We start from the raw sequence: 13,161 nt of genomic DNA on the forward strand, positions 1-13,161 counted from the left end.
AAGTCGTTGCTTGATGCGCGAACCTGTGACGCGATTCTCATGTCTGTAGTTCCACATTGAGGCCAATGTCCGTATTGGGATCCATATCGGTGAGTCGATCAAGAAGATTCCCATGTGCGAACTGAGCAAAAACCCCGGAGGAAAGAAACGAGCCAAATCTCGTGTCTCACTGTCCATCCATCTAGAACAAATCCCTAGAACGATCCCTAGAACAAATTCCCTTGAAGCAAGCCTTCCCGTTCCCCCTTCCCGCCCTCTTCCCCCCCTGTTCTTCTCCTCTCCTCTCGCACTCTTGATCTCGCTCTTTCATGCAGCTCTCCTCCGTCAGCCCAGCCCAGCTCTTACTAACCCTGCATGTCTCAACCGCCTGAACTGAACCTCGCTGCGCGTTGCGTTTATGCACGGTCTTGACAGGGCACATGAATGCACTGCAGGGCGGCCGCGGCGGGCTTCCCTCACCGCATCGCCGCCGACAAATAAATTGTTCAACAAAATTCCGCATCTGCCCATATTTCCTTGTCCGCCCCGTTCGCGAACGGGATCAGATCGCAGATCTGCGGGCCTCGTGACGGGAACTTCAGTGGAGCAGGGTAGTAGGGCTTGATACGGCCTCGGTTGCGAAGCGTCTCTTTTTCACTTGCATGCCGTGTCGCTTGTTGTGCAGTAAGCAACATGTCAGACGGGAACTAATCAAGTTGAGGATGCCCGTTCTATGTGGGTTTGTGAGACTAGTGTTTCCGTTGAGGGTTTCTATTCCTGATGGGTAGCTGATCTGTGTGGACATACATCCGACACTCGCCGAGAATAAGATAGTAACGGGATGGATATACGAGAAGATAGGGTAGTGGGAGAGCTGCATTGACGACTAACCTGTTGGAGACGAGAACTATTGGCAAAAGATACGGCTTCTATACCACGTAGTAGGTTGTTTCCAAGATGTAAGTATGACTACACAGGCGGAGTAGTTGTCGGATATCAGACTCGTTTTCAACTCCGCCAGTTCGAGTTACTGTACTACCCTTCACTCTTCTACCCTTCACCGTTCTCGACTCGAGCGTAATAATCAAATAAATATAAGCCATCTCAAAGTAACCCCCTCTGGAACATCGCAACTGAACAATCAGGTTATTGTTTTATCAACATACTGTCTTTAGTCTTCTACTTAACCTATAGTTGAGCATACCCAGACCAGTCAAGAGACAACTTTCATAATCTCCAACAGCTGTGACCATGGGTTTCAATACCGCCAGCGAGTTTTCAACTCATTCCGAGATCTTTGCTCTTTTCTCGACTCGTCATTAAAATGACGTCGGAAGTCGGGTGTCGGGTGTTGGGGGTTGGGGGTTGCAGTCGGAACCAGTCTCAAAGGTTTCGACCCGAACAGCCGAGTTTTCTCTCGTTTGGCTGGCTGGAATGCCGGCGTTCCTTCCGATATACCCTCCCGTGAATATGGTTGCCTAGAGCGAATTGATCGTCTGGTAGTTTCTAAACTAGACTGGCCGTCTTGCGACTGTTCCAATGCAAGGGTGACATTGCCTCGACTATTGAGCTATGGCTCCAATCCAATTCGTGTTTGAGCACTATCATGCTATGTTGTGAGTTCATACTGTATTCTGCGGATGAACCCATGGGGTACACCGCAGTTCTATGATAACCTCTTGTATATTAAGTCTGCATGCGAGTTGCGATCCTGCACTGTCAGCTCTTCATACCACCAATTGCCACATGAACAACCCAGCATCAACTCTTGCAAGTATCACGCGGCATATAGCATTCTCAAACACCCCTAAAAGAGCCGAGTAACGTCCCTGACTCGACCAAATAGCCGGATCCTGGAATGGTAATAGAGTGTCAAGTAAGACGTGCCCAACCCAGCCATTCCGGTGGATAAATGCAACTTCAAGCCACGCCGGTAGTATGCCTTCATGTAACCAAAGCCATCCGGTTCAAGTATATAACGTCGGATAAGCGCAAGTTAATAGCATGGGTTGGAGTATTATAGGTTGTGCGTTGGCTGACACCTCGGGCCGACCCAGGTCAGCTTGAAGCCCGTCGTTCGTCAGCTTGTTCCATTTGGGGAGCATCCAGAACAACTGGATCTGGATTGGAGTGGCTTACAATGAAAAATTTCAGGATTTGTACATTGGGTGTCTTCATGTGACCCATCTTCCTCAGCCGCGAGGTCTACGCTGACTCGTCAATACACGAAGGCAACACTCGTTTGCTTCCTAAGAATAGCTTGGCATATTGGCTATGTGGCTCAAGATGACAGATTGTAACATTCAAGGCAGAGATGTACTACGTAGGAGGCCAGCTGACTGCATTATACAACCGTTGTATTGCATGAACAGGAGTCCGCCACTCTGGCCTTTAGGGCAGAGTAGGGCTATCTCCTAGGGTTGCCAGCTCACATCTCGCCACTCAACTACCGTTCGAATAATCGAGAATTTCGTGATATTTGTGTTAAAGAGAACCAAAAGATGGAGAGAATAACTTGAAGCTTAGAGGTATCTCACTTCATCGCGAACGTTTAGTTGTATGATCTGTGGCAGCTTCTCTGGGACCATGGGACCATGAGTGACGGACGAAATACACGACTATAGACATTTTCATGAACAAGCCTAATCGGCAGTTACTTGGGAGGATGAATATTGACCTAGGGATCCGGATATTGAATAGAGTTATAAGCACTAGACGTAGCAGCATCAACTCAACAGAGAAAGAACATACCCAAGTACTCAGCTATACCAACACCGTTGTGAATATCAACAGAAGGAAGAAATTAATTTGATATAGCTACAAAGTTTCTGTGTTTTCTACTCAGAGTGATGTTGCAGTAGTTGAGTTTCTGAAGCAAACCTCCAAGCCGACGCCTTGATAGTGTCTCTTGTCCCCAACCCGAGTACATACGACCATATCTGCTAGAAAGCTCGGGATCCCGTCTGATCTCCCATCGATAACCTGGCAAGAGTTGGATTAGTAGCTAGGTCGGTGATGACTAGCGAATCCCCAATGTTGTATGTTTTTGTTCCATTTTTGCCTGTCCTTGTGAGGGGGGTAAACGTTCTCTCATCTCACCGTAACATGATCTGATACACTTATCTTGCTGAACACGGCTGAACATTTTCTGCGGACGTACATGATTAATAGAAGCAATACATCTTTCTAGCAGAGAGCTTGACAAGATTTTCAACGTCCAAATACACCTGGCTTGTCCCGACAGGACATTCATTACCTGGGTGTTTCGCAACTCATCTACCCTGACTCCCACACTCGTCGAAAACTTCTGAAATTCCCTAACTGCTTTTAAGGCCAGAGCTCTGTTTCCTCCCACGAGTCTCCAGCCAAGCGATAGTTCCATCTTTTGCCCTCCTCTGGGTCTGACAAGTCGACCCGGTCCACCTCCTCTGGCACGATGACAACTACACGAAAGTTCTTCCTCGCAATCTCATCATCTAGATCTTCTACTTTCTGCCCCAAGCCCAGTCCTGGCCCTGGCTTCTCAGTCTTTGGTGTTCCTGGCGCCGGGTTTCGGAATGATCCTCGCATCATGGGACTCATGTTACCAAAGTGAGCCGTCACCTCCTTTGCCCAATCCCACGAGCTGGAATCGTCACTGTTTTTGCGACGCATATGTTTCTCCAATACCTCCCTGACCTGTGCTCCTGAGGGGTCGTTGATATCCGGACCAAGCAGATAAGCTCTGCCCCGGAGGCGCCACTGGGTCCTCGACGGCACGGCCCAGAAGACGGCCTCTACCGGTCCGCCGCCGCCGGACTGGGCGGGAGAGGATCCATCCGGGGATAGCTCGGGGATCTTTTCCATGCGGGCATCGGTAGTGATGGTGAGGAGGTCGCTCTCGTACACAGACGGGTTTAGCGGCGCCTTGTTCTTGGGGTTGGCCGGGAGCTCTGCCCACAAGCCCCGAAACACAACAGTTCGAGACCGAGGAGTAACGGTGGTTGACGAGTCATGGTGAAGGGTGCTGAGCATGAACGTCGGTGAATCCAACTCGTTGACGTGAGTCAGGAAGGCAGAGCGCCAAGGCGCCGCCTGAGTAGGACGAGAACTAGACATTGTGTGTTTGAGATGACCAAGGATTTGAGTCGTACGCTGGACAGAGGAAGCGATGGGTTTCATGGGTGATAAATTCGTGCTCTCATGAGATCTTTCAGGCTCAAGTTGTCTGAGTGAAGCTGATTAGTGGTGAAGTCGTGAGACCCCACTTCATTGTCAAGCATCAAATCATACTACGCAGCAGCTCGATGAGAGACTGATCTATGAGTCATGAGTTGAGGAAATCATTGACAACTTGAATAACTTCAGATATCGATCTATCTACTAGTTGACGATTTCATTTCTATCCATCTCTTGGCTATGAAATTGGGCACGTGGCTGTGCAGATCTTGAGCCTCCGCCAAGCCTGTACTGTAGACAACACCTTGTCGGCAACATGACTCTGTGGAACTGAGTAACATTAGCCAACTAGAGTTCAAGCCTATCACTGATTCTTATTGCCACTGTTTAGTTGTAATTCGCGGTCAAGGCACATTGTCTGTGAACCCACATGATGCTGCCGCTCAAGGAGGTCAGACGTCAAGTCAAATGCCGGGTCATCCCATCCGTCTTCAGCAGCGGAAATGACGACGGACCAAGAGCCCAAATACTCAACAACATCCCATCTTCATGCCTTGCGGGCTCGGTCAGAAGCCCTTACCCAGGCCTGTCCCTCATTTCCAGTGTACGTCATTGGCTTTGCTTGAGATTGGTCCATCAAGTTCTCTATGAGGGTCCAGACCGTCCGGGGTTGGCACCCTGAAGGGGCTTAGCCGGGGAGCCGAGCGGTATGTAGCGGCTATGCTACTGACGGAGGTCGACCAAGGAGGAGAGGACTCACGGCACTGTACAGACAGCGTATGTAGGGAGAAGTGTGTATTCGCCCAGCAAATGCCGCGCGTCAGAGGTATGGATGCACGCTCTTGGTAGTCTCGGGCTCTATCACGTCCCCGACTGGCCGTGCCGGGGATGGAGGCGCCGGCATTGATAAGCAGCCACGCCTCCGCCTCACGAACTGGCGAAGCTCTATGCCCTTCTTCTCGAAGCTTGGCTCCAACTGCCGCTTGCATTTCTCCTCACCATGGAGCTCACCGAAACGCCTCGACTACCAAAACGCCCGCCCTGACTGAGGGATGGAACTAAGGCCGCAAGGGTGGAGTGCCCGCGCGGAAAGGAAAGGGTTCAGTTCACATGTACATGCGCGCCCAAGAGGGAGGCAGTTCATATTGAGTTTCTACCAGTTGAGCCCTGGTAGGCCAGTCTGGCTCTAGCGGGCGGAGAAAGATGGAGAAGCATGTCTCAGGCACGGAGATCAGCAGGAATTTGTTGTGCCTCAAGGTGGTGGACAAGAAGACTTGGCTTTGGACGGGCTGTCACCGATGTCGCTGGCGCCCGACTCCTCTACCAGGGTCCCGGGGCACCTACGGCACCTGTTGGGGTGTCGTCCCTCCTCGTTTGTGCGACGATCCATTGGGGGCTCGGCGCGATCCAATGGGCGGCTGGGTGATGAGACAGGGATGTCCAATTTTACCATGGCTTGACTGGCTGGGGTTGAAATCGACCTCGTTTTGCTCAAGTGCCGGTGAGCGAAGGGGAAGTCAAGGGGGGCTATATTGCAGAGCCGGGACGGGGAGATGAGCATGGTCCAAGCCGGTGACACTCACCGGGGTCTTGTTTGGTCTTTTGTGTCTCTGCCTCTTCTGCTCGGATCTCCTCAAAGAGACAAGAAACAACATTGCTGATGAGCCCTTGTCTCAAGTCTCTTTTGCCTCGTCTTTGTTGGTTTGGCTCGGGGACGAGGCGCCAGCCCGGTGGAGATGCTGGCAACACCTTTTTACCCATGACGATAGCTCAGGCAGTAAATAGATCAGGGCCTGGGCCAGCCATTGTAGCCGTCTTTTCCCCCTCCAGGTCCAGATGATGACATGGGGGCTCCAGTCGGTTACGGTTCGCCGGAGCCGGCACTTGTTTTTTGTCGAGGTCATCAACAAGAACAGAGTCGTATGTCGATCCGTGCGTGCACCGTCTAGCGACGCTGGAACGGGGATCCGGCCGAGCCAGGAAAGGAGGCTGAAAGTGAGAGGCCTCGTCTTTTCTCGCTTAGAAGAAGTGAGGAGTTGTTTTCTGTGAGAGGAGAGTCGGAGATGGACGGGAGAGAGAGATGAGATGAGCGATATTACCACTTGAATCTTGTAATATCCACAGATGCAATCTGATACTGTACATCTAGGTACGGATAGTCAATATCCAGTACTTTGACTGTCACTCAGTCCGTCTCCTCGGCAAGCGGCTGCGGTTACAGTTACGGCAATGCCACGGCCAAGTTCCGTTCTCATCCAAGCGCCGTCAAACCCCGTAAACTGTCCTCTTACCAACGTCCGAGGGTGGGCAACTTGTCTTGTCTGGCAGGCAGTCACTACGCCTTTTGTTTTAGCTCGACACTCATTTACACCTGTCAAAGCTGTCTGTCACTGAGGAGGTCTTGTCTGATAGACATTTTTGATCAAGTGTATCTTTAGGCTAGTAGACGGAATTAATTAGCATCATCCCGTACTTCTACAGTATCCATGCCTCGGGTACCACAAGAACAGCCGCGTGGAAAGCGCGCGCTCTTGCGCACGTACTCGGTCCATGCCTACCCAACGGCTTGTAGCTGCCTTTTAGAGGCAAGCAAGCCTGGTAAAGGACAGGGAAGGAGGAGGAGAGGTACATACTTGTACGGGCTCCTGCTTTTACCTCACACCTCAGCCAGCCCGGGCACCTACCTTACCTTGCCTACCTACCTATCCTTCCTTCCTTCCTTCCTTCCTTCCATCCCATTCCCGGGCTTCCCTGACTGACTTCCTGCCCTGTCTACAAAGTCCGCTGCGGTGCATTGCGCTTTCCCACTTTGCTGCTTGCTCCGCCCCCGCCTTTTTTTGCCCCCCCGGTTCAATTCTCTTTTTTCGATTCCTTCCCTTGGATTTTCCTCACTCTGCAATTCCCTTTTCTTTTCCGGGATCTCTCTTTTTTTTTTTTGCCCAACCCCCAGGCCCTGTTATTCCCATCCCATCCGTCCCTTCCCGTCCTGGCCTTTTTCGCGTGCGTTCCAAAGGTGAAAGGTGTTGCCCTTTTGCTCTCTGAGCCTGCTATCGCGGGTTTCTCTGTTCCCCTTTAATTGTCCGTCATAAGGAGTCAAAAACTCCCCGAAGGACTTACGCTTGTTACCCCAGAACAACTGCTTCCAGCTCCAGTTCCAGCTGCCGCTGCCGCTGCCGCTGCCGCCCATCTCCGGCCGTTATTTCCAGCGCCAGCCGAATACCGACAATTCAACTCGCCCTCGTCAAAAGGTCCCCGAATCCATCAGTATCTTTATTCCCGGCGACCCCTTCCCTTCAGCCAAACAAACCCAAACCCCAGAGCCCAAAAGACGTCTCGTTTGGCTGGTGCCTTTTGACCATCCGCAAGTGCCAGATCTCGGCCCCAGTTTCGTCAGATCCAGCTCCAGTTCCAGCTCCAGCTCCAACCTGGCCCGCCCCAATTGTCGCGCATCAATCCCCTCGCCGTCGCATCCATCGCTTCGCTCAAAAAGGTGCTCACTCACTGGTCAGCGTCTTGGTGAGCTGAACCTGAACTGCGCAATCGATGGATTTGTCTCAGCGGGCGCATCCGCATCACGCGCATCATCAGCCGCAGCTCTCTAACCCATCACCATCTCGTCGCCCGGTGCATCATTCTACCTACAGTCCTGGTCCTCCATCTGCTCTGCCGACCCTTCCTCTCCCGGGCACTCATCCGCCCTCGGCTCTGACGCCTGGTTCAGCATCCACGTCACCCGCCTCCGTCTCACATCGGCTGCCTTCAGCTTCTGCATCAACCACGTCAAGACATCATGCTGGTGACTACCTTCCAGATGCCGACGACCAGGACGCGTCGACCCCCGTCAACGGCGATGAACCCCCAAAGAAGAAACAGAAGCGTAACAAGCCCACTCTGTCGTGTCATGAGTGCGTCGAACGCAAGACAAAGGTGGGACTTTCATGTGATGTGCAGCCTCATCCATCTTGTTTTCATCTCACATTTACCCACTCACTCCATTTTGCATGAGATGAGCCCACTTTACCCCAGGCTTGTTAGATCTGAATCTGGACTACATGAGTCTCAATGTTATTACCTTTATTGTCATGCATGCGACTCTATGTTTATGAATGCTGACCCTTTATAGTGTGATAGGGGTCGGCCGCATTGCCTTGCTTGTGAGTTCTCACCCTGCCAACTTGTTCCATCACTAACTTGGCCAGGTATAAAACGACAGACTGAATGTAGATATGCACATGTCGCAAATCTTCTCGAGTATGGGTCTTTCCACCCTCTGTTGTCCTGACCTAACATGAGCAGGGAGACAACACGGTCCGCAGCCAATGGCCGCCGAATGACGAAGCCTCCAAAGAAGAAGCCTGGTTCCAGTGGAAAGTCCCCAATTCCAAATATTGCTGATCGAGGCATGTCCAACGACCCGGCTGCGTCTTCTCGCGGTGCCATTGCTCTCTCAATTGGCCTCTTGTCCAATGTACCATATTCGCTGCCCACCGCGAGCAATGTCTTTGGCATTGGATCTGAACATCCATTCGCAAACTACTGGACCTGCGAGGGAGGATTGCCAGAAGTGATCTCGGTGCTGCCTGAAAAGATCCAGGCCGATATTCTACTCAACCGTTACTTCGAATGCGTCGACCCCGTATATCCCATGATACATCGACAGACGTTTTATGCCGACTATGAGCACTTTTGGCAACTGAATCAGGGAGAAAAGAACGATACGGACCCTTCCTTTATTGCGTTGATATTCGTCATGCTGGCTTTGGGCACCCAATTTGTGACATCGACGACATCCTCTCGGGAACGAAAGCAAACTGCCGAATTTTATGCATCAGCAAGCAATCAGGCATTACGGATCGCTTCATATCTTAGCACCGCTTCGCTTCGCTCGATACAGGCCATGGTCTTGTTGACCTATTTCCTCATCAATGACAATCATGCATCGGATGGTTGGGCGTTTGCGGGTATCCTCATTCGGCAGGCCTATGCCATGGGACTACATCGTGATCCAAATATTGGTTGGTACATTGCTACCTGTGTAAGTCATGACTGACATGGAGTAGTGACCCCAAATGCCACGTTGTTTGAAAAACAGCAACGGAGAAAGGTGTGGCAAGCAGTTCTTCTCCAGGACACGTTCCTAACGGTTCTGCTCTCACTGCCCCCTTCAGCGACACATACGGATGTCTCGGTTGAAGACTTGCTTGATGATGGCTCCTCCATCGCCAACAGCGACCCTACGGATACAGCATATATCCGAGGATCCTGGACTCTGGCCAACTTGGTTCAAGAGACTATCTGCTCGCCCCGATCACTGGACCTACCTATCTGCACGACGGCAAGACACAAGTCGAAGCTGATTGCCGACTTCCGCGCCGTATATCGATCATTCCCTGATGTATTCCGTTCGTGGGATCCCGACAGCATCACAGCACTGGCCAAGACAAATAAGAGAGTGGTTCGACAGACTCTGTTCTTGACGAGCAATTACTTCCACAACCTGATGCTGGTTCACGCTTCGGAAAGTCCCGATGTTCCGGTGAATGTCCGTGGAACCCTGGAAGCGGCACACGACGCCATCACAGCGTTCTTCCTCCTATTCACACTGCTCGAGACAGAAGCACGTGTGTGGTGGGTGTTTAATCATCGGGCGTTCCTGGAGGCGTTATGCATCGGCAACGTGCTGAAAGAAGCGGGTCGGGAGCCTGGAAGTGCAGATATGCTCGCAAGGGATCCGTTGCTCGTGAGGGCCAAGGCAGATATTAGTAAGCGGACATGAATGGTTTTCGTCTTGGCGAAGTTGCTAACTAGTTGACAGCACGGATGATTCAAATTATGCAACTGATGGGTGAGGATTCGGAAGTTGCACGGACCCGAGTGCAGGTTTTGAGTGAGTTTTTGACATGAGGACGATGAGGTCAGAAAGAGGGCTTTGGGCGAGATATGCGAGCAACAATTGATGGACGAAATGAGTGTGTAGATTGACGGATTGTAATGGCTCACAAGACATGGGCCTGGTATGATATGGATGCATACCTGCTGTATATGTATAAGATCCATGCAATGGTTGGAGCATAGCGAGTCATTTTGGGCTCTTGCTGGACATAAGCACGCACATGACTATCTAGAGGAGGGGCACACGACATGAATACATTATTGCCTGGAAGAGCAAGGGAGAGAAAGATGATGAAAAACAGAACCAGAGGCGACGCGCAATGTATTAAGATGGGCGCCAAGAAGGATGGAAGAGGAATTGCCGAAGAGGCCCGGCGCCACCGACGATGTGACCAGGGGGTGAGTGAGGACTCGTCAGCTCGGGGATGATGATTGGTTGATGGACGAGACTACGACTCTTGGTGGGTTGATGATTGCGCAGCCCGACCCTTTGGAGGATAATGTCGCTCAGCCCAGCTGGGCTCTGAGGCAGGGCATAGCGGGCATAGCAGGGCTACCACTATCTACAGCAGGGCCACAGCAGGCTCAGGCGGGTTTCGCAGAGAGTGAGAAGACGACGCTTTCATTTGGTGCCTTTCCGAATCTGTCTTGGTCAGCCCCTCGGCCTCGTGGCCTCTGAGGATAGCGTCTGAGAGCACCCGGGATAAACTCCCACATCCCGGCGGCCATTTGAATCGTCAGGCAGCCCAATTTCTTCACTCACTCTTCTTTCCATTAATCTCTGGACACGAGTCTTTGCCTGTGGGCTATTCCTATACGATTCACCCAATCCTTTCTTTTCTTTTCCCTTCTGCCTACCGTCGTGTGTCTTTTACTCGTTGAATTCGTCACTGCCTTTTCACACTCATCCCGCTCTATCACGTGTAAGAGATCTCGAGATTCATGATGCGCGGCCTCTCCAAGGCTGCCGCCGTATTGTTGGCGCCAGCGCTGGCGTTGGCTCATGGCCCTCACCATCCTCCTCCCCCGCCTCCTCCCCCTCCCATGGGATTTCTTCCTGACGCGCTTGATGGTATGTGGATTGTGTTTCTTGACCTTGATGAGTGAAGCTAACATGTCCTAGTAACTCCCTCAGCGTTTGTCACTCTCAAGGTCCCGTGGGGAGAGAACGAGAATTATCCTCTGGTACGACAACTTATCTCGACTCAATAATCCATACACTAATTGATCGTTATAGACTCTCAGGCTTGACGTGGAAGAGTCGGAAGATGTCTGCGGACCCGCCAACGTTCGCCTCAACGGCGAGAAGCTGACCCAGGACGCGGCCGGACACGGCGTGGGATCCTTCTACCTCAACAACGACACCATCATCTCGGCCGAGTGGGACTTTGAGTGCATCGGTCCCCGCGAGATGCCCTTTGCTCAGTCTCTGCGCTTCAATGTTCGCGCCCTCGACGACATGGCCCTCTCGACCGACGCCTCCTTCTGGATGACTTTTAAGCAGACGGCTCCCATCCGTATCGCGGACGTCGGTAACGCTGCCTACGTCTGGAGTCTGTCCATGCCCTTTGCCTCCAAGGAAGACGCTCAGGTCCCGGTCGAGAACAATGACGACGAAACCAACGCGCCTCCCATCTGGGAGCATCCCCATTACGAGTTTCAGGACCCCGAGGAGGAGCTTCAGGTCGAACTGATGGAGCTCAACGCCCTTCACAAGCAGATCCTCGAGCTTGAGAGCCTCGTCAAGGAGCGCGAGGCTTCTGTGTCCAAGAAGCTGGGCAAGAAGTACCCTCCCCCGCCGCCCTCTACCATGAAGATGATCAAGCAATGCGACGGAGTCAAGTGTGTCGTGCACACTCTTACCGACAAGGTGAAGCACACGGCTCATAGACTATACGGAAGCATCTTTGGTCACCACCACGGTCCTCACCATCCTCATGGTCCTCACCACCACGGCAACGGAACTCATCACGGCCCACCTCATCATCCTCCTCCTTTCCCTGGTGGTCACCCTCCTCCTCCCATGTGCATGCCCTGCGAGTGTGCGCCTCATCATGGACCCCCTGTGCCACCTCCCCCTCCCCCGCGAAAGCCCGAGCACCCCCCTGAGCACCGACCTCATGAAGGTGGAAAGGAGCATCACTCGATGGCTTCGGAGCATGGACACCACGAGCACGGCCCTCACCACCACGATGGACCTGTATGTCTACCCCTTGAATATATCACAATTGATTCATGCTAACATTTGATAGCCCCCACATAACCCCATTGTCATGATCTTTGGTATGGGAGCCATCGCACTGGCCATCTTTTGCGGAATCTGCATCGCCTGGATTCACCGCCGAGTAAACCGTCTCTCCCCCGAGTCTCGCCGGGCCATCCGCCGAGCCCTCCGAAAGGACCGCCGCGCTCGCCGAGCTTCACGACCCACTTCGGCCTTCAAGGCCGCCATCCGCGCATTCTTCACCCACAACGATGAGGACGAGGAGAAGGAGGCCATGCTCCGTGAGGGTCGACAACGGAGGTCTTCTTCCGCTGGTAGTGTGACTATGGAGCAGGAGATTGCTCAGTTCCGTGAGGCCGCTTACATGGTTGAGGGACTTGTCACCGCTGAAGAGGGCCGCACTCATTATCATCCTCAACCTCACTCCTACGCCCCCGCCGTCTCTCCCCGTCCTCCCATGCCTCCTCACCACACTGCCACCACAGCCTACCCCGGCTTCGTCACCGACGAGAACCTCCCCTCATACGATGACCCTCAACACGACGCTTCAGTCGTGACCGACGGCTGCCGCTACACACCCGGCAGCTCCGACTACACGCCATCCAACACTGCTTCCAACGCCGATAATGTGCTGGGCGATTCCAAACACTGAGCAAAGATTGAAATGATTTTTCTTTTCCTTTTTCCTTGGGGCGCTTTGCATTATACCGATTTTTCTTGAGTCTTTTGATTTTCAACAAATAACAAACATGGGTGGTCTAGTAATGGTTTGTTTTTAGACGTAGCGATATATACCTCTATATGTCAAGGACAAAGCAGTCCTGAGATGCTCTCGCTTCTCCCTCAACAGCGAGATAGCAATCCGAAAATACAATATTTTTTAAGTCTAGTCTATCTTGCTCTTAGTG

General features: G+C 52.3%; 3 protein-coding genes across 3 annotated transcripts; 2 read left to right on the forward strand and 1 right to left on the reverse strand.

The window, feature by feature from the left end:
- Positions 1–3,306: 3,306 nt before the first annotated feature.
- NECHADRAFT_49987 (uncharacterized protein) lies at positions 3,307–4,077 on the reverse strand (the record flags this gene model as incomplete). Its single annotated transcript, XM_003040013.1, has 1 exon — positions 3,307–4,077. One exon carries the CDS (start codon positions 4,075–4,077, stop codon positions 3,307–3,309), a length of 771 nt encoding a protein of 256 aa, XP_003040059.1.
- A 3,603-nt stretch (positions 4,078–7,680) lies between these two features.
- Positions 7,681–10,041, forward strand: NECHADRAFT_49895 (uncharacterized protein; the record flags this gene model as incomplete). The annotated part of the gene is made up of 6 exons (XM_003039812.1): positions 7,681–8,064; positions 8,261–8,291; positions 8,337–8,388; positions 8,434–9,152; positions 9,195–9,899; positions 9,953–10,041. The coding sequence occupies 6 exons, from the start codon at positions 7,681–7,683 to the stop codon at positions 10,039–10,041; spliced, it is 1,980 nt and encodes a 659-aa protein (XP_003039858.1).
- A 793-nt stretch (positions 10,042–10,834) lies between these two features.
- NECHADRAFT_101829 (uncharacterized protein) lies at positions 10,835–13,143 on the forward strand. The gene is made up of 4 exons (XM_003039813.1): positions 10,835–11,101; positions 11,153–11,214; positions 11,267–12,229; positions 12,282–13,143. The coding sequence occupies exons 1-4, from the start codon at positions 10,972–10,974 to the stop codon at positions 12,903–12,905; spliced, it is 1,779 nt and encodes a 592-aa protein (XP_003039859.1). The 5' UTR covers positions 10,835–10,971; the 3' UTR covers positions 12,906–13,143.
- The last annotated feature ends 18 nt before the right edge of the window (positions 13,144–13,161 follow it).

This window comes from Fusarium vanettenii, assembly GCF_000151355.1.
Source record: "Fusarium vanettenii 77-13-4 chromosome 10 genomic scaffold NECHAsca_82_chr10_2_0, whole genome shotgun sequence".
In the NCBI taxonomy this organism is placed as follows: domain Eukaryota; kingdom Fungi; phylum Ascomycota; class Sordariomycetes; order Hypocreales; family Nectriaceae; genus Fusarium; species Fusarium vanettenii.